General features: G+C 41.0%; 1 protein-coding gene across 1 annotated transcript in view; it reads right to left on the bottom strand.

Moving 5' to 3' along the window:
- Positions 1-4,317: 4,317 nt before the first annotated feature.
- OR6Q1 (olfactory receptor family 6 subfamily Q member 1) overlaps positions 4,318-25,959 on the bottom strand; it is a 67,793-nt gene continuing 46,151 nt past the window's right edge. Inside the window, exons 4-5 of the mRNA XM_082409594.1 lie at positions 10,082-10,095; positions 4,318-9,130 (exon numbers count right to left, since the gene is read on the bottom strand). Coding sequence (XP_082265720.1) covers positions 8,089-9,130; positions 10,082-10,095 — 1,056 coding nt within the window. The 3' untranslated portion in view covers positions 4,318-8,088. The remainder of the gene's footprint in view (positions 9,131-10,081; positions 10,096-25,959) is intronic.

The following is a 25,959-nucleotide window of genomic DNA, read 5'->3' as shown; positions in this document are numbered from 1 at the left end:
CATTTGTTGTTTGTAAATGTTCTGATGAAGCCCATTCTAACTGGTGTGAGGTGATACCTCATTGTAGTTTTGATTTGCATTTCTCTAATAATTAGTGATGTTGAGCAGCTTTTCATGTGCTTCTTGGCCATCTGTATGTCTTCTTTGGAGAAATGTCTATTTAGGTCTTCTGCCCATTTTTGGAGTGGGTTGTTTGTTTTTTTAATATTGAGCTGCATGAGCAGTTTATATATTTTGGAGATTAATCCTTTGTCCATTGATTCGTTTGCAAATATTTTCTCCCATTCTGAGGGTTCCCTTTTCATCTTGTTTATGGTTTCCTTTGCTGTGCAAAAGTTTTGAGGTTTTATTAGGTCCCATTTGTTTATTTTTGTTTTTATTTCCATTACTCTAGGAGGTGGATCAAAAAAGATCTTGCTGTGATTTATGTCAAAGAGTGTTCTTCCTATGTTTTCCTCTAAGAATTTTATAGTGTCCAGTCTGACATTTAGGTCTCAAATCCATTTTGAGTTTATTTTTGTGTGTGGTGTTAGGGAGTGTTCTAATTTCATTTTTTTACATGTAGCTGTCCAGTTTTCCCAGCACCACTTATTGAAGAGACTGTCTTTTCTCCATTGCATATCCTTGCCTCCTTTGTCATAGATTAGTTGACCATAGGTGCCTGGGTTTACCTCTGGGCTTTCTATCTTGTTCCACTGATCTATGTTTCTGTTTTTGTGCCAGTACCATATTGTCTTGATTACTGTAGCTTTGTAGTTTAGTCTGAAGTCAGGGAGTCTGATTCCTCCATCTCCGTTTTTTTCCCTCAACACTGCTTTGGCTATTTGGGGGCTTTTGTGTCTCCATACAAATTTTAAGATTTTTTGTTCTAGTTCCGTAAAAAATGCCATTGGTAATTTGATAGGGATTGCACTGAATCTGTAGATTGCTTTGGGTAGTATAGTCATTTTCACAATATTGATTCTTCCAATGCAAGAACATGGTATATCTCTCCATCTGTTGGTATCATCTTTAATTTCTTTCATCACTGTCTTATAGTTTTCTGCGTACAGGACTTTTGTCTCCCTAGGTAGGTTTATTCCTAGGTGTTTTATTCTTATTGTTGCAATGGTAAATGGGAGTGTTTCCTTAATTTCTCTTTCAGATTTTTCATCATGAGTGTATAGGAATGCAAGAGATCTCTGTGCATTAATTTTGTATCCTGCAACTTTACCAAATTCATTGATTAGCTCTAGTAGTTTTCTGGTGGCATCTTTAGGATTCTCTATGTATAGTATCATGTCATCTGCAAAAGAGTGACAGTCTTACTTCTCCTTTTCCATTTGTATTCCTTTTATTTCTTTTTATTTTCTGATTGCCAAGGCTAGGACTTCCAAAACTATGTTGAATAATGGTGGTGAGAGTGGACATCCTTGTCTCGTTCCTGATCTTAGAGGAAATGCTTTCAGTTTTTCACCATTGAGAATGATGTTTGCTGTGGGTTTGTCATATATGGCCGTTATTATGTTGAGGTAGGTTCCCTCTATGCCCACTTTCTGGAGAGTTTTTATCATAAATGGGTGTTGAATTTTGTCAAAAGCTTTTTCTGCATCTATTGAGATGATCATATGGTTTTTATTCTTCAATTTGTTAATATGGTGTATCACATTGATTGATTTGCATATATTGAAGAATCCTTGCATCCCTGGAATAAACCCCACTTGATCAGGGTGTATGATCCTTTTAATGTGCTGTTGGATTCTGTTTGCTAGTATATTGTTGAGGATTTTTGCATCTTTTTTCATCAGTGATATTGGTCTGTAATTTTCTTTTTTAGTAGTGTCTGTGTCTGGTTTTGGTATCAGGGTGATGGTGGCCTCATAGAATGAGTTTGGGAGTGTGCCTTCCTCTGCAAGTTTTTGGAAGAGTTTGAGAAGGATGGGTGTTAGCTCTTCTCTAAATGTTTGATAGAATTCACCTGTGAAGCCATCTGGTCCTGGACTTTTGTTTGTTGGAAGATTTTTAATCACAGTTTCAATTTCATTACTTGTGATTGGTCTGTTCATATTTTCTATTTCTTCCTGGTTCAGTCTTGGAAGCTTATACCTTTCTAAGAATTTGCCCATTTCTTCCAGGTTGTCCATTTTATTGGCATAGAGTTGTTTGTAGTAGTCTCTTAGGATGCTTTGTATTTCTCTGGTGTCTGTTGTAACTTCTCCTTTTTCATTTCTGATTTTATTGATTTGAGTCCTCTCTCTCTTTTTCTTGATGAGTCTGGCTAATGGTTTATCAATTTTGTTTATCTTTTCAAGGAACCAGCTTTTAGTTTTATTGATCTTTGCTTTTGCTTTCTTTGTTTCTATTTCATTTATTTCTGCTCGGATCTTTATGATTTCTTTCCTTCTGCTAACTTTGGGTTTTGTTTGTTCTTCTTTCTCTAGTTCCTTTAGGTGTAAGGTTAGATTATTTATTTGAGATTTTTCCTATTTCTTGAGATAGCCTTGTATAGCTATAAACTTCCCTCTTAGAACTGCTTTTGCTGCATCCCATAGGTTTTGGATCGTCATGTTTTCATTGTCATTTGTTTCTAGGTATTTTTTGATTTCCCCTTTGATTTCTTCAGTGATCTCTTGCTTATTTAGTAACGTATTGTTTAGCCTCCATGTGTTTGTGTTTTTTACATTTTTTTCCCTGTAATTCATTTCTAATCTCATAGCATTGTGGTCAGAAAAGATGCTTGATATGATTTCAATTTTCTTAAATTTACTGAGGCTTGATTTGTGACCCAAGATGTGATCTATCCTGGAGAATGTTCCGTGAGCACTTGAGAAGAAAGTGTAATCTACTGTTTTTTGAAGGAAGTTCCTATGAATATCAATTAAAACTATCTGGTCTATTGTGTCATTTAAAGCTTCTGTTTCCTTATTTATTTTCATTTTGGATGATCTGTCCATTGGTGTAAGTGAGGTGTTAAAGTCCCCCGCTATTATTGTGTTACTGTCGATTTCCTCTTTTAGAGCTGTTAGCAGTAGTGTCCTTCCTTGTCTCTTGTAACGTTCTTTATTTTAAAGTCTATTTTATCTGATATGAGTATTGCTACTCCAGCTTTCTTTTGATTTCTATTTGCATGGAACATCTTTTTCCATCCCCTCACTTTCGATCTGTATGTGTCCCTAGGTCTGAAGTGCGTCTCTTGTACACAGCATATATATGGGTCTTGTTTTTGTATCCATTCAGCTAGCCTGTGTCTTTTGGTTGGAGCATTTAATCCATTCACGTTTAAGGTAATTATCAGTATGAATGTTCCTATGACCATTTTCTTGTTTTGGGTTTGTTTTTGCAGGTGCTTTTCTTTTCTTGTGTTTCCCACTTAGAGAAGTTCCTTTAGCATTTGTTGTAGTGCTGGTTTGGTGGTGCTGAATTCTCTTAGCTTTTGCTTATCTGTAAAGCTTTTGATTTCTCCTTCGAATCTGAATGAGATCTTTGCCGGGTAGAGTCATCTTGGTTGTAGGTTCTTCCCTTTCATCACTTTAAGTATATCATGCCACTCCCTTCTGGCTTGTAGAGTTTCTGCTGAGAAATCAGCTGTTAACCTTATGGGAGTTCCCTTGTATGTTATTTGTCGTTTTTCCCTTGCTGCTTTCAATAATTTTTCTTTGTCTTTAATTTTTACCAATTTGATTACTATGTGTCTTGGCATGTTTCTCCTTGGGTTTATCCTGTATTGGACTTGCTGCGCTTCCTGGACTTGGGTGGCTATTTCCTTTCCCATGTTAGGGAAGTTTTCGACTATAATCTCTTCAAATATTTTCTCGGGTCCTTTTTCTCTCTTCTTCTTCTTCTGGGACCCCTATAATGCAAATGTTGTTGTGTTTAATGTTGTCCCAGAGGACTCTTAGGCTGTCTTCATTTCTTTTCATTCTTTTTTCTTTATTCTGTTCTGCAGTAGTGAATTCCAACATTCTGTCTTCCAGGTCACTTATCCGTTCTTCTGCCTCAGTTATTCTGCTATTGATTCCTTCTAGAGAATTTTTAATTTCATTTATTGTGCTGTTCACCATTTTTTGTTTGCTCTTTAGTTCTTCTAGGTCCTTGTTAAACGTTTTTTGTATTTTCTCCATTCTATTTCCAAGATTTTGGATCATCTTTACTATCATTACTCTGAATTCTTTTTCAGGTAGAGTGCTTATTTCCTCTTCATTTTTTTGTTCTGGTGGGTTTTTTCCTGACTCCTTCATCTGCTGTGTGTTTCTCTGTCTTCTCATTTTGCTTACCTTACTGTGTTTGGGGTCTCCTTTTCACAGCCTGCAGGTTTGTAGTTTCCGTTGTTTTTGGTGTCTGCCCCCAGTGGCTAAGGTTGGTTCAGGGGCTTGTGTAGGCTTCCTGATGTGGGGACTAGTTCCTGTTTTCTGATGGATGAGGCTGGATTTTGTCTTTCTGGTGGGCAGGACCACTTCTGGTGGTGTGTTTTGGGGTGTCTGTGACCTTATGATTTTAGGCAGCCTCTCTGCTAATGTGTGTGATTGTGTTCCTGTCTTGCTAGTTGTTTGGCATAGGGTGTCCAGCACTGTAGCTTGCTGGTTGTTGAGTGGAGCTGGGTCTTAGCATTGAGATGGAGATCTCTGGGAGAGCTTTCACCTTTTGATATGACGTGGAGCCGGGAGGTCTCTGGTGGACCAATGTCCTGAACTCGGCTCTCCCACCTCAGAGGCTCAGGCGTGGCACCCAGCCTGAACACCAAGACCCTGTCAGCCACACAGTCAAGTTTGCCTCTCTAGGTGAACTTCAGCAATTCATTTAAGCTCTCTGGGACTCCATTTCCTCACCTGTAAATATCTGAGTTACAGAAACACAGCTGGAGAGTCATGGTTTACTCCCATTCCACAGTCTTTCCCCTGGTTAAAATCAGCAAGGGTCTAATGAGGTCTTAGGGAAGCCTTCAGCCAAACAGAAAACCTGTTACTGTTGGAGGGTCTCTTGCAGAGGCAGGGCGTGGCTGTGGCTGACCACAGGGACAAGGACACAGGCAGCAGAAATTCTGGGATGTACTCCTTGTCGTGAGCCTTCACAGAGTCCCTCTAGTGTATACTTTAAAATTTGCTAAGACGGTAGATCTTATCTTAAGTGTTCTTATCACAAAATAATAATCATCATAATAATAATAAATAAAGATGGTGGTAGGAAACTCCTGGAGGTGATGGATGTGTTTATGGCATAGCAAGAGAGTTATAAGGAATTGACCCACACGATTTCTTTTATAGAGGCTAAGAATTCCTGCAATCAGGAAACCTAGGAAACAGCGGTGTAGTCCAGGGCTCAAGAACCAGGGAACCTGATGGTGTAAATCCCAGTCCAAGTTCAGAAGAAAACTGCTGTTCCAGTTCAAGCAGTCAGGCAGAGGAGAAAGAATGAATTCCCCTTTCCTCTGCCTTTTGTTCTGTTCAAGCCCACAAGCTTGGATGGTGCCCATCCACACTGGGGAGGGCAACCTGCTTTACTGAGCAGGTGCTTATCAGATGCTTTTCTCATCTGGAAGCATCCTCACAGACACACCCAGAAGTAATGTTTAGCCAAATATCTGGCTCCCCATGACCCAGTCAGATTAGCACATAAAATCAACCCTCCTAGGATCCCATTTTCTAAAAGATTATGTATAGAATGAGGCCTGTCAATGAGATAAGTGAAAATTCCTGGCACAGAGCCTGCCACACATTAGGTAATTAATGAATGTTTTCATTCATTTATTAATATATGTAAGCGGAAATTCAATATAAATGCCATTTCCTCTGCTGCCTTCACTCATCACCAGAAGATGGTCCCCTAAAACACACTAAAACTTCATTTTATTTTTATTCACTTGGTGCACCACTTAAGCAATTGTATATACATCAAATACTGTATCAAAGGGCATTCATTTATAGGCAAAGTTTGTTGCCATTCACCAAGTAGAAGGGCAGAGAAGTGTGAGGCAGCTCCCACCACAAATAAAATAACACACTCACTGTCTAGTGTTTTCCCCATTTACCTATTTTTTAAGTCGAAGGTTTTTCCTGACTTAAAAGAATTCCTCCAAGGGGCGCAAGAACTCCTCCAAGGGATGCAAGAACTCCTCCAAGGGAGGATTTCTTCAGCCCATTAACACAGCCTGGCATATAGTAGGAGTCACTGAAAATGTGTTGCCCTCTTAAGAAGAAGTAGTTGTTGGCTATTTTGATGAACAGACACATGGTGTATACCTGAATGTATGTTAGTTAGGTCCTCAATTCAGGGAAATAAAGGTATACCAATGAAAAGGTATACCAAAATGGATGCCTCCAAAAGTATATTTCCCCAATTTCACCATTTTTCCAAGAATCAGTCCTCTACCAATAGCATGGTCATACACCTACCTGTTAGCTTTCTCTGGCCTAATATGTGTCCTACAATGGAGCATACAGTATTGTGTGGCAATCAAGCACCTTGCCTTGGGATACACCATTTGTTGTTTCTTAGATGAAGTGGGCCTGTTTCCCTCCATCTCCACTACCAAGAACCCCCGTTCCACCCATCACACTGCAGTCAAAGGGATCTTCTTAAAATTCAGACACAATCATTTCATCCCTTGCTCTTGGAGTGAAGCCCACAAGTCCCTAAATGAGCCTGCAAGGCTCTCTGTGACCTGGTTTCTCTTGAATTCACCAGCTGCATTTCACACTAAGCCTCTCACTCCTTATGCTGCAGCCACTCTGGCTTCTCAGTTCCTCAAGGCATCCTGTTTCACAGACCTTTGCATTTGCAACTCTTTCTATCTGGAATGGTGTCCCCATCCCATGATTATGACATATTTACTCTTTAAGCCTCAGCTTAAATGTTAATTCCTCAAGGAAGGCTTTCCTGACCACACCAAACTAGGTCAGCACCCTACCATACAGGATAACAATACCCTGTGCTGCTTCTTTTCTTCCACTTTCCAAAATCATACCAAAAAATCAATTAGCTATGTAATCGTTCAATAGCTGTCTATGCCTCAGGTTCTAATCTCCATAAAGGAGGAACCGTGTCTATCTTACTTATTACTATATTCCTGAGCCTAGTGTTATTTCTGATACATAGTTGATCATCAGTAAATATTTGCTGAATTGATGAATAAGATTGTGGAATCTCCATGGAGTTGTTTCCCAAGTAATATTTCTAGCAGATGTGAAGGTCATTAAAAGGTGGAGGTCAGATTCATAGTCATCTGTCTTCAGATAAAGTAAATGTCCTACAGGAGATGGAAGTAGATAGTGGTTTTCATTACTGAAGAATAGAAAATAACTTGAGTTAACTGAGGCAGATGGTCCATGAACAATGCTTCAGAAATTAAACAGAGATTCTGACCTTTGGTGATCAAGATATATTTCAAAAGTTATATATCGGGCTCACCTCAGCTCTACGTCAAGATCAAACTGTTTTCAATAATTAATGTAAATCATTATACCTTTCTTTCATTCCACAGTGTCTTGGTCCTCTACATTATCTCGGGAAATAAACTAACATTTTCTACTTGAACATTTCCTAGTTCACATCTCCTTTTCCTCTATTTTTTCTTCCTCTCTTTAGCTACTTGTATTTTCCATGACAAATACCTAAATTATATACGATTGAATGTTGAGGAAAGTTTTCTTTGGTCAAGGCTGATTTCCACCCTACTACCCACAACCAAAGAAGGTGATTGTCCTTACTATGTAAGCAATAAGCTATTGTTTTGTAATTATTCAAGGTACAAACATTAGCTTAGTGGGAAAAAAATATGTAGCTGAGAAAACACTAAACAATATCCAGGACAGGTCAGAAAAATAAATTTTACATTTTATAGCATGTTATTACTTATAAAACCCTTTGCCATTCCATCTCTCTTGATCCTGGCTTTAATTATAGCAAGGCAATTTTTACTGATGTGATAACTGAGGAAGGGAATATCTGGCTCAAAGTCATAGAGCTAATAAAGAAATTCCTGGAAACTAAATCTACATTTTTTTTGCCTCAGTATGTTTTTGTAATTATGAGATCTGGTTCCTGTGTTAAGAGGACAAGCCAAAAGCCCAAAGGATGATTTGCAGGAACTTCTGAATTGATGGAGCTCAAGTCTTACTCTACTTGGGAAACCCTCATCCTGTTGAGAACTCTCTTCAGAGCCTCCTTCACTTCCTTGTTCCTCAGGCTGTAGATCATTGGGTTCAGCATAGGGATGACCACAGTGTAAAATACTGACACAATCTTGTCCTCCCCAAGGGATTTTCCCATGTTACCTTTCAGGTATATGAATATCAGTGTCCCAAAGAAAAGAGCCACTGCCATTATGTGAGAAGCACAGATAGAGAAAGTCTTGGCTTTGCCACCAGCTGAACGAATCTTCAGAATAGTCCGAATGATGAACAGGTAGGATATAAAAATCACTGAAACGCTGGTTGTAATGACCAAGAAAGCTAAGAGGTAGATCACCCATTCTCGTGATCTGGTCTCACTACAGGCAAGCTTCAGCAGAGATGGGAGGTCACAAAAGAAGAAATCCATACGGTTGGACTTACAGAAGGAGATGGAGAAGGTACACCCAGTGAGGATCACAGAATTGACCATGGCACCACCATACGCCCTAGCCACCAACCCCAGGTGGGTCTGAGGTGTCATGGCAGTGGCATAGAGGAGAGGGTTACTCACGGCCACACAGAGGTCATAGGTCATCACCGCCAAAAGGAAACATTCAGTACTAGCACAGAGTGTGACAAAGAAGAACTGGATGGTACAGTGCTCAAAGGTGATGATCATCTGATCAGTACCCAAGGTCTCCAGCAACTGAGGGACAATAATAGAAGAGTAGCAAATGTCCAAGAAGGGAAGGTGGCTGAGGAAGAAGTACATGGAGGTCTGGAGGCGACGGTCACTCTGAATCAGCGCTATCATCCCCAGGTTACCTCCTATGGGGATGAGATAAAGGACCAGAAACACAAAGAAGAGACCCATCTGCAGCTCTGCCCACAGCTGGAGCCCCATCAAAATGAATTCTGTCACCACAGTGCCATTTTCTGCCATGAATCCTAAATTGCCCGCTGAAATAAAAAAATTAAATCTCATTGAAGATGAAATAAGGTGAGCATGGCTTGATTTGATCATTTTCAGTAATGATAATAACCTTTAAGATTTGTAACTCATTTTATATTTTTTACAAACTTTATTTCATTTGATCTTTCAGAGATCCTTGGAAGCGCATATTGTTAATCCCACTTTTGAGAGAAGAATAGGAGGGTCAAAGAGGTAAAGTGACTGGTGCATGATTTCATAGTAAAGAGGCAAAGCCAGAGCTAGAACTCAGATCCTTAGACATTTTCTAACTTCTTACAGGTGGCAAATTGGAAACCTTCATCAGTCTCACTGAAAAACCAGAAAATACCACTTTGTTGGAGAAAACCTAGTGGTATAGTACTAAGGACATGGGCTTTGATATCAGACCAAGGTTCCCATCCCTTGAGACCTTGGGCAAGTTAATTCAACTTTCTGAACCTCAGTCTCCTTGTTGGCTTAATGAGAATGTCAATGCCAAAGTCACAATATTACTGTGAAGGACATCACTTATATACTGTACCTAACACTTGGTCCAACTCACACACTTAGAATTATTTTTTTCTAAATTCTGCAATAATGTAACATGCTTCTAGGTTCATGCATACTCTGGAATCTTCTTATCTCCAAGTCCACAGCCCCCTGGAGTCCCAATATCAACTCTTTCTTTGTGGTTGTTTTGATGTGCACGTGAACCCAATGGGCTTGGATACAAGACAGTGGATACAAGACAGCTGTGAAGAGCAAGCACTGCTGGAACTTCTACAGCCTGTTGCCTGCCAAGTGACTTCTTCCTCTCTCTTTCTGCCAAGCAACATGGCCTGGTTTCCAGGTTCACTTATTCCAGAGGAACAGTCCCATTATTTTAAAATGCCAGATCATTATCAGTCAGTAAGAATCATGAATCAAGCCATTCCAGAATTAGCCTACAAAGCTCCTTAAGAGACAAAGCCATCACATCGAGTTTAGAATTCTAATAGAGATGAAGTTCTTGCCAGATATTTAGACAATCTTGTCTCGGTACCTTTGGATGCTGATCTGTTGAGGTAATGGAAATACTGAATGTGGACTTCAAAGGTGATTCTTTTTGTCCTCCTTCCATCCTTGAAACAAAAACTGAATTTGAGAAAGATCTCATAGGATTTTAGATAAATAAGAAAATGAAACTTTCACCAATGTTTGGCAAAACCTGATCTAATGATGAAATAAACGTCAACATCTGGTGTTTACCCCTCCCCCACTGAATTCCTGATAATGTAAATATTTAGGAGTTTTTTTTTACCTTAGCACCCAATATAATACTGACTTTCAACCAAAACAATAACTCGCTGTGATCTTGGAATTCACACAAATCATCTTGACCAAAGGGGGAGAAAAAGAGAGAGAGACTATGTTCATTTAATTATTGAATAAGAATCTGCTGAGAACTTACAATGCATTAGGCACTCTTCTGGTTGCTTGGAACAAAACACAAACAATGATCTTTCCCTTGTGGTGTGGTCATTCTAGCAGAAGAGCAAGGCATATACAAAATATGTGTTTAAAAAAAAAAAAAAGAAGTATATTTTTTACCATGATAGAAGATAAGTGCTATGAACACACACACACACACACACACACACACACACACACACACACACACACACACACACAGAGCTTTGGGAGATCCAAAGTATGGAGAGGGGTATTAAATAAGATCATCAGGGAAGGTTCATTGAAAAGGTGATATTTCAGCAGATATGCTAGGGATCGGGTAACTATTCATGCTTATTTGCACACGTCATTTATCCACAAACAATAGAAAATGAAGACACCAGCAATGGACCACTCCACTTCCATTACACAACCTATAGAGTTCTTGCGGTCCTTGTGAAACACTCTCAAGGCAACTTTGTTCAGAAGTGTCAACCTCCTAATGCAGAGAGAAGTCCCTAAGGCATTAGAGGCTCAGTAATCAGCCTACCATCACACAGCGTAAAGGTAAGAATGGAATCCCAACAATATAGCACAGTGGCTAAGAAAATGGGCCCTGAAGACAGATAGAGCTTGTTCCAAACTCAGTCATTTCTGTTTGTATGACCCTGGGCAAGGTACTTGACCTCTAGCATCTTAGACTAAATACCCATGCAACAGCAATAACAGTACTGCTGTGCTATGGGAGGTAAAGAGATAACGCATGGAAATACAAGCTGTGCTTAGTACAGGGTAAATACTCAATGCATGTAACTGTTACAAAAATGAGTTTTCAACCACTAGTTTGTTCTGACATTCAGAAATTTCATTGATGCCCATTTTGTTACTGAGTCCAATGAGGCTCAAACAGTTAAACCAACTGTCCCAAGACCACACCGGGACTCCTGGCTCTAAATTCATTGTGCTTCCGTGAACCGACATACGGCTCATGACTCTGACCCAGGAAGTGAGACACTAGCCGAGCTCCAGGCAACCCCAGCTAGAGACGCACAAGTCGGGAGAACCACCTCATCCCACCACTCCCCTAAGAGACACTTTTAGATCTCCTCTGAGGGAGGGGGAATAGTCTCCTTCGGAGCAGAGTGTCATGGTGGGGGAGGGGCCGCTGATTATGATGAACCAGGGAGAGTATATGGTAGGAAGGCTGGAAACAGCACCTGGAGGCCTGAAGTCACATCTGCTGTCTGCCACTGATGTACCATGTAAACTCAGGCAACTATTTTCCCATCTCCAGGTCCGTGTCCTCACGTGAGAAGGCTGCACTCACTAACCTCAAACACTGCATCTTGTTCTACAACGTGATGGTTCTCTTCTCTTCTTAAAAGTCCCATGACAGAGGGAAAGGGCATGTATTAATAACAATAATGAAGAATGGCATTAAAACAGCACTCCCTTTGGGTGAGATACTGTTCTAGGCGTTTTACATAAACTGCCTCATTGACTTTTCACAATCCCCCAACGCCGGATATTGTTATTATCCTTATTTATAGACTGGAAAATAGAGGCTTGCAGAGATTAAGTAATTTGGTTAATCAAATTACTTAATTTGTAATTTGGTGGTAGGTAAATCACCAGGCTGGGATTGGAACCAAGGTCTGTTGGACTCCAAGGCCATGCTCCCAACAGCTATCCCATTGCTCACGAGTATGATAATAATGAGTTAACATCTAGTGAGTACCAGAAATTTTTCAAGGCTTTATATACATTACTCTCTGTGTTTTGGCAAAGAGGAGAGTAAACATAAGTTAAATATAGATTTTGGAAAATAACCCCGGTTCTGAAAACACTGCACATGTTCTCCTTTTTGCAGTATCATCTTTATTGGTCTTGTCTCACCTGCAGGGATGGGAGGGTAGAAGAGGTGCACAGGGCTACCATCAGAATCAAACTCTAATCAGGAGTGTGCAACCGCCAAGGAACCATCACCTCCAGCACAGGTTTGAGTGTCAAGACAAAAGTTACGTGAAACAACCTTGTTCCTGGCTCCTCATCATTTCCTACCTGCACTTTCCCTTTGTCCAAGTCTCACTCCTCATTTTTTATTTATTTTATCTTGCTGCATGTCATGCACTTTTATAAGCCACTTTAAGTCTCTTTTGGAAAGAGATATCGATGAATAAATCAATACAAAATAAAATCACTTGTTTGCCCAAAGCCAGGATCATCGGAATGATCAGCCCTATCAGCCTCAGACCAATAACAGTGCTGCCAGAGGACTTTGCCAAATGGGTTCTGGAAAGACAGTGCACGAACAGTGGGTCAGCCTAAATCAGACCCATCTGTGGATGACGAAGAAAGGCAGATGCTCAAGGGAGAAAATGGAAAGCTCAGGGGGGGGTCTCAAGTTCTTTGCTACTGTAGCCAGTTCCTGAAATCTTCATAAACCCAAATTCTAAGATAGTGACCTGGGACTGCGTTTTGAGACACAGTGAGAAGCATGGAGGGTCTCCTAACCCACAATGCACATTAATGTCATTCTTCTGAACATCAGGTACCTCCATTTTTCAATAGGCAAAGGAAAATGTTAAAGAAAATCAAGGTTGCCAAGTGTTTGCTGATCTTCAGAGGAGCTGGAAAAATCGTTCTCTCCAAGAAGAGTTCCAACTTGCCTTGTGATACCTTGTCTAAACTCCTGAACTGCTCCAAAATAATTGATAATTCTAGCTAGAACAGCCAATCAGCTTCCTAATAAGTATGGTTAAAGAAAACCAACAGTGGCTGCACAAAATCTCTAGGCAGGGAGAAGAACCCTGGATCAGTGTGGCCTCAGAGGAAAATATTTAGTCCCAGGCAATTTAGATAAACTAAGTTGCTGGGGAAATATGAATGGAACACTGAAGCAGCAGTTTCCTGTCTTTGAAGCCCACAAAATAGTTGAAATTGCTGGGTTTTAAGGATGCACAGGAAGAAAGGGGATCCTTAATGGCATCATTAATGCCACAGTACTGATCAATGTCAGCATTTCACATTCTCAGTGCTCTGTTATCCAATTGTTGCTTTTTTTAAAAATAAATTTATTTATTATTTATTTTTATTTTTGGCTGTGTTGGGTCCTTGTTGCTGTGCGCGGGCTTTGTCTAGTTGTGGCAAGCGAGGGCTCCTCTTTGTTGCGGTGCACGGGCTTCTCACTGCGGTGGCTTCTCTTGTTGTGGAGCACGAGCTCTAGGGCATGCGGGCTTCAGTACTTGTGGCACATGGGCTCAGTAGTTGTGGCTCGTGGGCTCTAGAGCACAGGCTCAGTAGTTGTGGCACACGGGCTTAGTTGCTCCACGGAACGTGGGATCTTCCAGGACCAGGGCTCGAACCCATGTCCCCTGCATTGGCAGGCAGATTCTTAACCACTGCGCCACCAGGGAAACCCTGTTATCTAATTGTTGATTGGGCACAGAAATATTTCACTTCCAGACACTTCCTGGTGGACCACTAACTCTAGGTTATCTTTCCCCCACATTAGTCATGTCTGCTCAGGACCCACGGCTTCATTTTTATGTCAGTCAATAGTAAACACACCTGGACATCTAATTCACACATTCCAAAGCTGAAGGAGAAAGACCATGAGATTGTTTGCTCTTTGGGATTTTATTAACCTCCCCAAAACCACCACTAAATTTCAGAAAACTAAGGAGGGTTTCAGAAGAGAAGAAGTCCAGCAGATGCCCCACCTGCATCTCAGAGCAGAGAAAACACTGGACTAGCCAAGAGGCTAAATATGGATTAATCGAGAAAATATATGGGAAGATGATTCTCAAAGTAATAAGTTTGCACTTGGAAGGGATTGTTATAAGGGCCCAGACGCCAGCTTTATAATAGCACGTACTGTGGAAAATACAGAGCCATGGATCTGAAAAGTATTTATATAGCTCAGCGAAACTAATCCACTTAGATCCTCCAAGTCAGGTTTAAAGATATTTTAAAATGGTAAGATATAAAAGTTTGTATGATGTGCCTAAAATTGTGTAGCCTTTGTTCTCAGCTGGAAATGTGCAACAAAGATTTCTAAAGGATCTGCCTTTATATTCTGTGCCCGGCAGTACCCTGTCCACTAGGGATGCAGTGATGTGTACATAGAACAAAACAGACATTAGATGATAATGATCCTCCCTGTGTCACTAGAACAGAGCTGGCATCATCTGCTTGTGGGAACTTGAAGAGGAAAAAGGAATAAAGGAACGAGGTACAAGATGCTTTGCCACTCAAAGTGTCAGGGTGGACTTGGGTCCTGAGGATGCTTAAGTGGTGAAAGAAAAAAAAAAGTTTCTTCCACCAACACTCTGTGTTCAGGTAAAAAGTAGCTCAATCTAGAGATAAAAATAGACTATCCAAGAGCTCCTCTTTTTCCCAGAAACTTGTTTGGCAGAAAACTTTAATAGGTCATTTACTGGTTGAATTTAAACTTATAAATACATAGGAAAGTATTCTCCAGCAAGCCCCACTGAAAATAGCAGAAAGGCAGAACCAGCGTGGCGTCATGGAACCAGAATATTTTGAAGTTCTATCACAGTGAGGTCAAGTTCCAGCCAGTCATATAAATTATCTGGACTTCAGCTGTTTCACCTCTAAGATGGACATGAATACTACACAAGTCACAGGAGTGCTGGGAGGACAGGCCTATGTTCTCAGCAAAGATTGGTTCTGTTGCATACAATGGAAGGTGTGAACTTCCCTCCTCCAAATTGCAAATGACTTTCATGATCCCTCGCTTTAAAACGTTGCACTCCTATTATCCCATTTGACTCTCACATAACCCATTTTGAGGTGAGGAAAGTGGGGACTCAGAGAGGTCAGCAGATTTGTCCAAAGGTCACATAGCTAGAAAGAAAAGCAGCCAGAACTGAGACCCAGAACCCTTTCCACAGCACCGCCCAATCCCTCAGCTTGGTGGTTTTGGTGATACAGACGCCTGGCCTGAAGATGGGAGGTGGAGGCGTGGGGAGATCTGAAAAGTTGAAGTCTTGAGATCTTCCTCACTTTGTGATCCTACAATAAACTTCCAGAATGGCATATAAATTCTGTCCAAACACTGACCTCAAATATCTTGCACTTCTCCTTCACCAATGCCTGCTCACTCTGCCCTATCTGCTCACTGGACAGAGTGTGCAGCAGAATCCTGCAATTTAAAGGTGTTTCTAAAGGTCATGGTTCTGCCCTTTTGCCTTCAGGCAGATGAAGTAGAGATGAGGAAAAGAGGCTCCAAGATGAAGAGGGTCTTGCCCAGAAGCAAACACCAATGCAAAACGTTGGGAGTGACAGATCTCCTGCAGCCTGACAAGACACTCTTTCTACTGCCTAGGCTGCTTCACCTTTTCAGGGTCTTAGCACAGCTTTTCTGTTGCCCAGAAGTACTCAAGCCCTCTGCCTCTCAGAGAGTGGTGAGAACAGGTGAACTGCGCCCCCCGCCTTAAAGGGGGATTGGGAGGGGAGAGGAGTTCTGGTGATGGGGATACCTGGACAGAACCAGCCTTAAAAAGCGTGGGCAGGAGCATGAGGTCTCTTTAGCTCTGGGGTTAAAGGGATGGGGTTTTTACACCTCCTAACATCCTTAGAGCTTCTCCCAAAGTCAATGTCCAGCTGACCAGTCTTAAAAGAAAGACCTCAATTCTCTATGCTTTAGGGGGGCTTAGTGAGTACTCGTAGAAAGTAGCTTCATGATCTCTCAACTGCAGGAATCTGAGATTTACCTCCCACACACAGCAGAAATCCTGTCTAGGGGATCTCTGATGGCTGGCCTTTGAGCTAATGGAGACCCTTTCTGACCAATCTTTATGGAGCTGGAACAATTCCGACGATGGGGAAATTATTCTCCCACAAAGGAGCTCGTTCTGTTTTAGAGCCTATCTGTAGTTTCCAGCTCTCTCTGTAATGTCAGTACCATCACATTCCAAATACCTGCCAGAATTCTACAAATTTCTTAGAGATTCAACAAGAGTTGCTTCTTGCTCTTTCCCTTTTCTCAATGTAAGCCCTTACTTGAAATAGCCTCCATAGTCTTCCATATAGTCTCACCCACCTTGTCTCTTCTGATTCTAAAAACAATCACCTGAAGCAGGTATGAGATGCATTATCAGTCCCATGGTATAAATGAGGAAACTGAGACCCAAAGATGCTGTGTCTTGCATCACTGCAAGAGGAAGCAAAACTAATAACTCCCAGTACATTGTGCTCCCTCACAAACCACACTAGCCTTGACCCTACTCTCTAAAGAAAAAAAGAGATAAACCCTTTTTAGATGAGAGGAAACCAACATTCAGCTTGTCAAGTACTTTTTGAATCTGGACTGTGGTTCATTTTCTGTCTGATCTAACTTGGCCACACTTACCTTCAGCAGGGCCAAGAGGTCCTTCCCTGGATGCCTAGGCTGGATGGGAGTACATGTGATATCCAAATGGTGCTTTTAGGCATAAGAGGAATAAACATCTTCAGCACCTGCAGCTCATAAGCCCCAACATCCACAGAAGCACCCATTAATAGGTGCCTGGATCTCTGTCCTATTCTGGATGCTGCGTGAAGGCAATTAGAAAACCGGGGCAGGGGGATTAGCTACAGATTGGGGTACTCTAATCAGACCCTAAGCTTCTAATTAGGTTTCTCTGAGTCCCAGAGGAGAGAAACCTTCAGAAAAGGGCCCCTGCAAAGTTAGCTTTCTCAGTTTCTTCCCACTCAAACTTTGTCCTGTCTGGCAGCTCCCACCATAATTTAATCTCATTTGGGGGATGGGGGTAGATATTTCTACGTTCTTCTCTCTGAGAAGTTGTCAACCACCCAAGGAGATCCCTTCTGAACAATCTCATTTATGGGGCACAAGTGAAATTAGTGACTATGTGAAGTCTCAGCAGCCTGCTTACTCATTTACTCAACTAATATTAATAATCTGCATATAAAGTACTTAGAGAGTACCTAGCATACCATATTAGTTTTATCCAAGTTTAACCCATTGACTCCTCACAACAATCCTATGAGGTAGATACTATTATTATTCTATTCTACCAGTGAGGAAACTGAGGCTCAGAGAGGTGAAATAACCACCCATGGTCACACAGGTAGTAAGGCGGAAAGCTGAGTTTGGAACCAGGGAAGCCTGGCATGATACCTCCAGACACCTTGCTCTTACCCACTATCCTGTACTTCTTGATGTCAGTTAGCTGATTATAAATACCGCTATTTAGGGTGGAAAATTTGGACAGTGTCCAAAAACCATAAAGGAAGACATTTAAACCACTATAATCACACCACTCCAGTAAGTGCTGTTAACAGCTGGAGGGAAAGGCACTAGACCATAGTTATTTGGCACATAAACTCTGGCAGTAGACTGAGTTCGAATCCTCCTTCTCTACCTTGGGAATTTAAGTAAGTTATGTCACTTCTCTAAACCCACCTCCTGAGATGGACATGGAGGTTAAAGAAGATACATATAAAACACACAGAACAGGGTCTGGTACTATTAATATCTTTCCTATAGACATTTATATACATTTTTTAAAAATCAGGGTTGAAGTTCATACACTATTTTTATACTGTTCCACTGGGGTGAGTTAACAAGAGAAATGTAGCTATTATGTTACTCAAGTGGGAGGAAACGATAGTCCACTGAAACGCCCTGGAAAATGGTGAGACCTCTTGTGGGGCAGCTCATGGTGTTGGGGCCATCAAACACTATACCCTGAGACTCTACACCCTAAAAGTCTAGGTGACCACAAGAAAAGAAAAACTAACTCCCAAACTTGTCACAAAGTTGGTGAGATTGTCCTCATCTGTTATACCACCTGCACTTGAACAATCACAAGGGTAGTCGTGATAACCTGAATGCAAAAGACATCCTCCAGTTTTCTGGAATATAAGAATCCTCAAAACTCTTCGGTAAAAGAAAGACCCTATAGGGAAAAATATATATATATATTTTTAAATTTTATATATATATATATTTCTGAGATTTAATATCCTTCTAGTCTTGATAGAAAGGTAATTGAAACAGATTTGCATAATTTTGAAAACATTAGTAAGGATTTGTGGTATTTCTCATTGCTACACACAGGACACAGCCTTACAACTCTAAGCCTACACAAATCTATGAGATATGAGACCTCCCTTCCATTCATTCAGTCCCTTCATTAGACCTTTAGTTTTCCCTTTCATTGTTTTATTGATTACTGCTCATATAGAGAAAGGCTATCTATTTTTTTTAACTTTTTAAATTATTTTTTTATTGAAGTATAGTTGATTTACAATGATTGAGGTAAACAACAAAATAATGCAGTTATACATATATATGTACTTTTTTTTTCAGATTCTTCTTCATTATAGGTTTTTACAAGATATTGTATATAGTTCCCTGTGCTATACAGTAGGGCCTTGTTGTTTATCTATTTTATACATAGTAGTGTGTATCTGTTAATCCTGAATTCCCAATTTATCCCTCTCCCCTCCTTTCCCCTTTGGTAACCATAAGTTTGTTTTCTATGTCTGTGAGTCTATTTCTGTTTTGTAAATAAATTCATTTGTATCACTTTTTTAGAGTCCATGTATAAGTGATATCAAATGATATTTGTCGAGAAAGGCTATTGATAATTATTTATGTAGGTCCTTTTACCTGGAATACTTGCTGAACTCTAATAACTGTGAATTCATTAGTTTGGACTTTCAATATAAATAAAATTTTCTGTGCATACTTTTAAAAAAAGATGTATGGGATTCCTTATCCTCACATGTGATGGAGAAAATGTATATTGCAAACACTGTTGTCTACTTAGCATTTTATCCTGCGCATTCTCCACCTCAGTGGTCACATGAGGTCACATGTGCATTCGTACTCCACCTCATCTCAATGTTTCCTAGAACCACTGCCCATTCCACAGAGCTGCCCTAGTGTTGAGTCACCATTTTGCACTCCCAGCCTGCTCCAGGGTTAATGAGGCAGCCCCACAGTAAATGGGCTTCTGCCCCAAAGTGCTAAACTCTCAAATCACTCCCCGCCTCCGCCACCATCCACCAGCACAGTGGATGGAAATGATCTCTTCATCTGCTACTTTGTCCATCTGACAGTAACACCCACCACAAATGATGTGGCCCTGCCCGCCGGGAAGACGTGGCCTTCATTCCCTTATGGTGGGTTCCTCACAGGTTCACCCCAACCCAGGCCAACTGAGGATATTTTATAGCCCTGAGCCTCTGTGGATATCTGAGTTTGAATCCCTTATCTCAGGGGAAATTCCTCAGCCTCCTGTGTAGATCAGTGGTCCTTGTCAACTCCACCCACGCAACATCCAAGAACGAAGAGCAAGTGTGTGCATTGGGGGATGCTTACATTTGAACCCCAGCTCCTCACATCCAAAATATCCTATTACACCTAAATCATTTTGGTCAATTTGATATTTTCAATTTTTTATTATGAAATAACAGTAGCATGACCATACATTTCTATAGATAGTAATGATTATTTCCTTGGGATAAATTTTTAGAAGCAGAACTGTGGGGGGAAGGGCATTCTCATTTTTAAGGGTCTTCATACATGCTTCTGATGTTAAACATTTTCCCTGTGTTATTTAGCCACTTTATTTCTTTTTTGTAAATTTAGCATTCATATTCTTTGCCTTGTTTTTCTAATGAGGTGTTTGACTTTTCTGAGTGAACTATAGAAACCTTAAGGATATCTCCTTTCATTTGTTTGGGAAATATTTATTGTATTCCTATTATACGCCGGGAGCTGGGCACTAAAGATATGATAATGAACCAAACAGATGAAATATCTGCCCTCATGGAGTTTACATTCTAATAGGCAGACACAGAGAAAATGGTGTTATAAAGAAATAGAGTAGGGTGATGTGATAGTAGCTGTCTGGTGTGGTGACAGAGAAAGGAGACTCCTGGAAGTCAGAAAAGGTCTCTCTGATGTGGCATTTACACTGAAATCTGCATGAAAAAAAGACACAAGAGCATCTTCTGATGTGAAAAATATTCCAGACAGCAGGAACCACAAGTGCAAAGGCCCTGAGGCAGGAATAAACTGGGCTCTCAAGGAACAGTTAGAAAGGCAGCAGAAGGGCTCCTATCGTCAACTAAGGCTGGGGGAGGCTGGAGGTGTCCTGGCCGCCAAGTGGACAGACCCTCTGGCCTTGCAAGATGATACCATGCAAGTGGTGGTCATTAACCTCTGACCCCTGCCAAAGCCCACCGCTCCCATCAAGCGCAATTTGAGTAAGCCCTCCAGGCAGGAAGTGAGCTGGGAGAAAATCCCTGGGCACCCAGGGTCATCCTCTGCGGGGATTTTTTCCAAGACCTCCATTTCTGGAGCAGCTAGATCCCACATGCTCCTTCTTGTACATGGCACTCACACCACTGGACATCAAAAGTGAAAAGTCTGGGCTTCCCTGGTGGCGCAGTGGTTGAGAATCTGCCTGCCGATGCAGGAGACACGGGTTCGAGCCCTGGTCTGGGAAGATCCCACATGCCGCGGAGCAACTAGGCCCGTGAGCCACAATTGCTGAGCCTGCGCATCTGGAGCCTGTGCTCCGCAACAAGAGAGACCGCGATCGTGAGAGGCCCGCGCACCACGATGAAGAGCGGCCCCCGCTCGCCGCAACTAGAGAAAGCCCTCGCACAGAAACGAAGACCCAACACAGACATAAATAAATAAATAAATAAATAAATATTAAAAAAAAAAAAAAAGAACAGTTTTGTGGGCTGCTCAGATACCAAAGAACATCCTTGGATAACCTTTATAATTTTATTTAAGGTTAATTCGAGTATGCAGAAAACACCCACCCATCCCACTCCTATGCTCTTTGGACATGTCAGGAAAAAGAATAAAAGGTCTGAAGACAGACTAATCCCAGACAATTCTAATCCCTGTGCTGGCTACTATCTTTTTTCCCCTCCAGGTCCATCCATCCTCAGCATTCTCTATCTTTCCTTATCCTGATCTGTCCAGGCAAGGCTGACTTCTCCCCACTAAAAAAAAAAAAAGAAAGGCAATAGGAGATGAAGAATGGAAGTATGTATGGGGCAGATCACACATGGTCTCATAAGCTAGAATAAGAAATAAAATTTTTTTCCTAAGTGCAATGGGAAGCCAATGAAGGGTTTTTAAAAGGGAAGTTATAGAATCTGATGTCATTTTTAAACAATTTCTCCAGATTCTGTGAAGAATATGGATTATAAGGAGGCAAGAATATGTGATATGTATTTAGTGGAATATTATTCAGCCATGAGAAGGACGGAAGAAAATCCTGCCATTTGCAACAACATGGATGGACCTTAAGGGCATTATGCTAAGTTAAATAAGTCAGAGAAAGACAAATACTGTATGATATCACTTATATGTGGGCTCTACAAAAGCCTTATGCTCTGTGCTCTTCCACTGGCCTACGTGACTATTTTTATGCCGGTGCCATACTGTTTTGCTATGAGTATTGGCTGCTAATGACTGATAGCTACTGCCTTCTCTGGGGTATTGCCCTCGGCCATGAGATCCACTTCTCCCAGAAATGCCTAGGGGGTCCCATCCCCACCTCTTGGAGGAAGCCCTCAGTCAGTAGATAATTGATATGGCCTGCAAAAGGCCAAATCCCTTGCCTAGAGGCAGAACTGAGCCCACAGTATAATTCATTCTCTAGAGATCCCCTAAGGATCAGGCCAAAGCTACACTCCAAATGAAACTATATCTTTGCTCAGCTATTTTCTGCTTCCTTCACTCCCTTACAGGTTTCTTCTATAATCACTCCCTCAGTGAAACACTGGCCCAAAAATCCTTGTCTCAGGTCTTTAAGGAACACAACATAAGACACATCTCTTCCCAAAATTCCAAACAAAAGTTCTAGGCTTAATATCAATAACAACAACAACAATAATAATTGTGTAATACATCAAAGCTCTCCAGATGCTCCCAATATGTCACAAAGGGAAAAAAGTAATAATTACTCTACAATCACTCATTTCACAAGTTCCCCAGGGGATGTTTAATGGAATATTATCATGACTGGCTTATTTCCCTCTTTTCTCTCTACTTTGTCCCAAGTGCCACTCTACCCTCTATACCACTCCAGAAAACATTCCCAATACGGTGCACATACTCTTACTGCAGTTATTTCAATAAGTATTTAATTACAGGAAAAGATCATAAATATTATCTAAAATGCACTGGAAAATAGAATTCCCTGTGCTGCCAGAGGTCCTGATCTGTGGCTGCTTTCCTTCTTCGTAATATTTTCTTGCATCATCTGGCAACTGCAATTGCAAAAGTCACCCTGGCTGGGCTGAATGCTTGCTAATTATCAAAGGATTTTATTCCAGCCATGTTACTTTGGAGTGATGGGATACATGGCCTCTCCAAAACTCTCCCGCTGGAAGAGTTCTGATCCTACATTAATGAGTGGATGAAAGCCTACAGGGCAGAGGAGTGATTCTACTGATGCAGAACACAAGTTATTAGAAAGAAGTAAGATGGGGTCTCCAGAAACCTATAATCTAGCTGGAGAGATGAGACTAACCACCAAGGAACAGTCATAAACAATGTAAGACAAGCAGAATTAAGTGCCAAATTGTGTGGGTCTAACAAAGGGAGTGTGGGTTTCAGAGACCAGGAAGAGATGAGAGCTGGAATAGCCAGAGAAAGCTGCCCATAGAAACTCTGGAAATGGATCTTTTAGGAAAGTGGTATACTCATGCTAGAGATTCAAGTGAAGCATGTTTAGACCACCCTAGCCTCATTCCCTCCTGAATCAGTAAACATCCCTCCTAATGAAATTCTGAGCAGACAATGCAGCTAGGTTTCAGCCCCTGAGCTGAGAGTTGACATCAGGCTTAAGGATGGATGCAGCGTAGAAAACTTCACCAGGAGTCCTCAGAGCTGAGTACCAGCCCTGACACCACCCCTAACTGGGACAGCAGGACATTGAGGGCCAGTGGCAAAGAGGAACCAAATTCATTCCTTATAGAAACTGCAAATGAGCTTTGAGGCTAACAAGACTCGAGAGTTGCCATGAAATCCCACAAGATTTGTTTTTATCCTCTTTGATGCGTGGAGACGATAATGAGCCCCTTCCGTAGTCTGTTCTCGCTGACAAGGCTGCCTTTTCCAGGGAGCCCTGGGGGCTGTCCCAGGTTGCTGATTCGTGATTCAGGGACAACCTTTGTGCGTACTGTGTCCCTTCCACAAAACCATCCCCAGAAGTATTTTTAGAACTCCACTTGTTCGCTTAACAAGAAGAAACCTAAAATCTGTCAGCTACATACATCTATTTGAGTAATCTGAGCTGCTTTCTACAAAATGCTTAAATGACTTTCAATTAGTTTGATTCCAAACCTAAGATGAACCCAATTAGATTATTCTACCAGGTAAGTAGGATGTAATTGTTACCTTGACAATATTGATAGGGTACCAGCTCTGAAGTAAGGTCCACACAAACTGGGGAAGACGAAACTGGGCAGAGATTCTGGCCATTGTCATCAAAACTTCTCACCTATTGGGACCATGTCCAGTCTGAGATTTCAGCTCTTATATGAAATACACAAGTAAGATTGGGTCTTTTTTTTTTTTTTGGAAACCTACAGCTGCAGTCTTTTCAGGCTTATGTGTGTGTCACTAGGTAAATTTTAGAAAATATGAACAGTTTTATGAGGCAGGGGTGCGGTACTGTACTACATAGCTTAGACCAGAGAATTCACTGTAAATTACTGTATTTCCTATAATTATGCTGTAAGTGGGATTAATCATGTGTACTGAAGCTTTGGCTTTGAGACCTCAGTTAGAATCTGGGCTTTTCACTGACTAGTCATGTGACCTTGAACAAGTTACTGAACTATTCAGAGCCTTAGTCCCTTCTAGGACAAAATAATACCTCTATCACAGACAGGGTCATTGTGAGGATTATACGAGATGATGTGTGTAGGATGTTTAACATCCTGGCTGACACATAGTAGATGCTCAACAAATGGTTACCAGTATGAGGAAGGACACACAGCACAGTGGTTCAGCACCCCGACTCTGGGATCAGGGAGGCCAGGTTTAACATCTAAACATCTTTTCTTTCTAGCTCTGAAACCTCAAGCAAAATACTTAATATTTCTAAGCCTCAGTTTCCTCAACCATAAAATAAAGAAAAATATTCCTCTCTCATCATGTTATTGTCAGCTTTAAATGAAAGAAAGCCTTTACAGTGCTTAGCATACTACCTGACCCAGGGCAAGAGCTCACTAAATGTTGACAATAATGTTTTGAGATACCAATCCCATAAGGTGAGGAGGGTTAACTTTGTTAATCTCCTTCATTGTCCCCAAGGGACTCAACCCTTGGAAGAAAGAGAAGGAAGAGTTTAGGAGAAGATTCCAAGTTAAAGTAAGCACATCTCTTCTCTGAAGTGTTCCTCTAGGGTAAGACTGTCTCTCTTTCCCTATCCCCTCCAGCGACCGCATATTCTTCTACATTATATATTATAATCAAAACATATTACAAGTAATAAGGTCAACTCATAAGTGTCCCTAAGACTTTTTAAAATGTCAACTGGCCACAAACCTTTGTTTTCCCACTTATGAGCTGTTGGGTTCAGGGAATCTAGAGCTGCCCTCTACTCTGGACCCAATCTAAGCTGCTGGTACCCCCAAGCCCCTTCTTAAATAAGATCTTCAAAACTGGGTGTCAACAGCCTGGTCTTGAAAAGTTTCCTTCTGGGAAATATTCTGGAAATTGCTTTTCTGGAAAATAAGCAAACTCTATCACATTAGGTAAAAACCCATTCTAAGCTTTCAAAAATTATTATTATGTTCCCAATTTATTATTGAGAAAGTTGAGATTCTAATTGGGTAAGCAATTTTCCCAAGAACGTACCAAAGGAGGGATATGGCCCAACGAAGTCTGTCTTAACCCAAAAACAAGGAAAGAGAAGAAAAGACATGGACCACCAAGAAACTCCAAAACCAAACTTAACCCTCTTCTCCCCTGGAAGTTGAGTATTTGCCTAATAGTCTTAGAGGTACTATGATTTAAAAGTTGAGACTTGGGTCTGAAGAAAAGATAATTCTGCTCCCCTACGAAGAGAGCATAATGGGACAGAAAGAGCACCAAATTTGGAGTTAGAAAGTCCCAGATTGAAATGTTGATTTTCTTTCTTCCTAGGTGTGTGGCAAGTTGGGCAACCTCCTTAACATCTCTGAGCCTCCTTTTACTCTTCCATCAAATAACCATGGCTATACCCAACTTGAAGGGCTTCTGGAAGGATTGGGGCTAAAGTGTGAGCTGGGTATTGCCTGTGGCACAAACCCTGTGTGACTGCATTTGTACCCAGATGATCTGCCACCTAATCTCTGGTCATGTGCATCGAACAATCTTGTCCCTAAATCAGAGGGAACCCTGGGATTCACCATGAGATGGATAGAAAATGGACTATGACAATTTCAGAATTAGAGGCTGAGAAAGATATTGAAATTAACCAAGTTTACTCA

The sequence above is a fragment of the Balaenoptera physalus genome, assembly GCF_965194825.1.
Source record: "Balaenoptera physalus genome assembly, chromosome: 10".
Lineage (NCBI taxonomy): Eukaryota > Metazoa > Chordata > Mammalia > Artiodactyla > Balaenopteridae > Balaenoptera > Balaenoptera physalus.
This window is presented reverse-complemented; position numbering and strand designations above follow the sequence as displayed.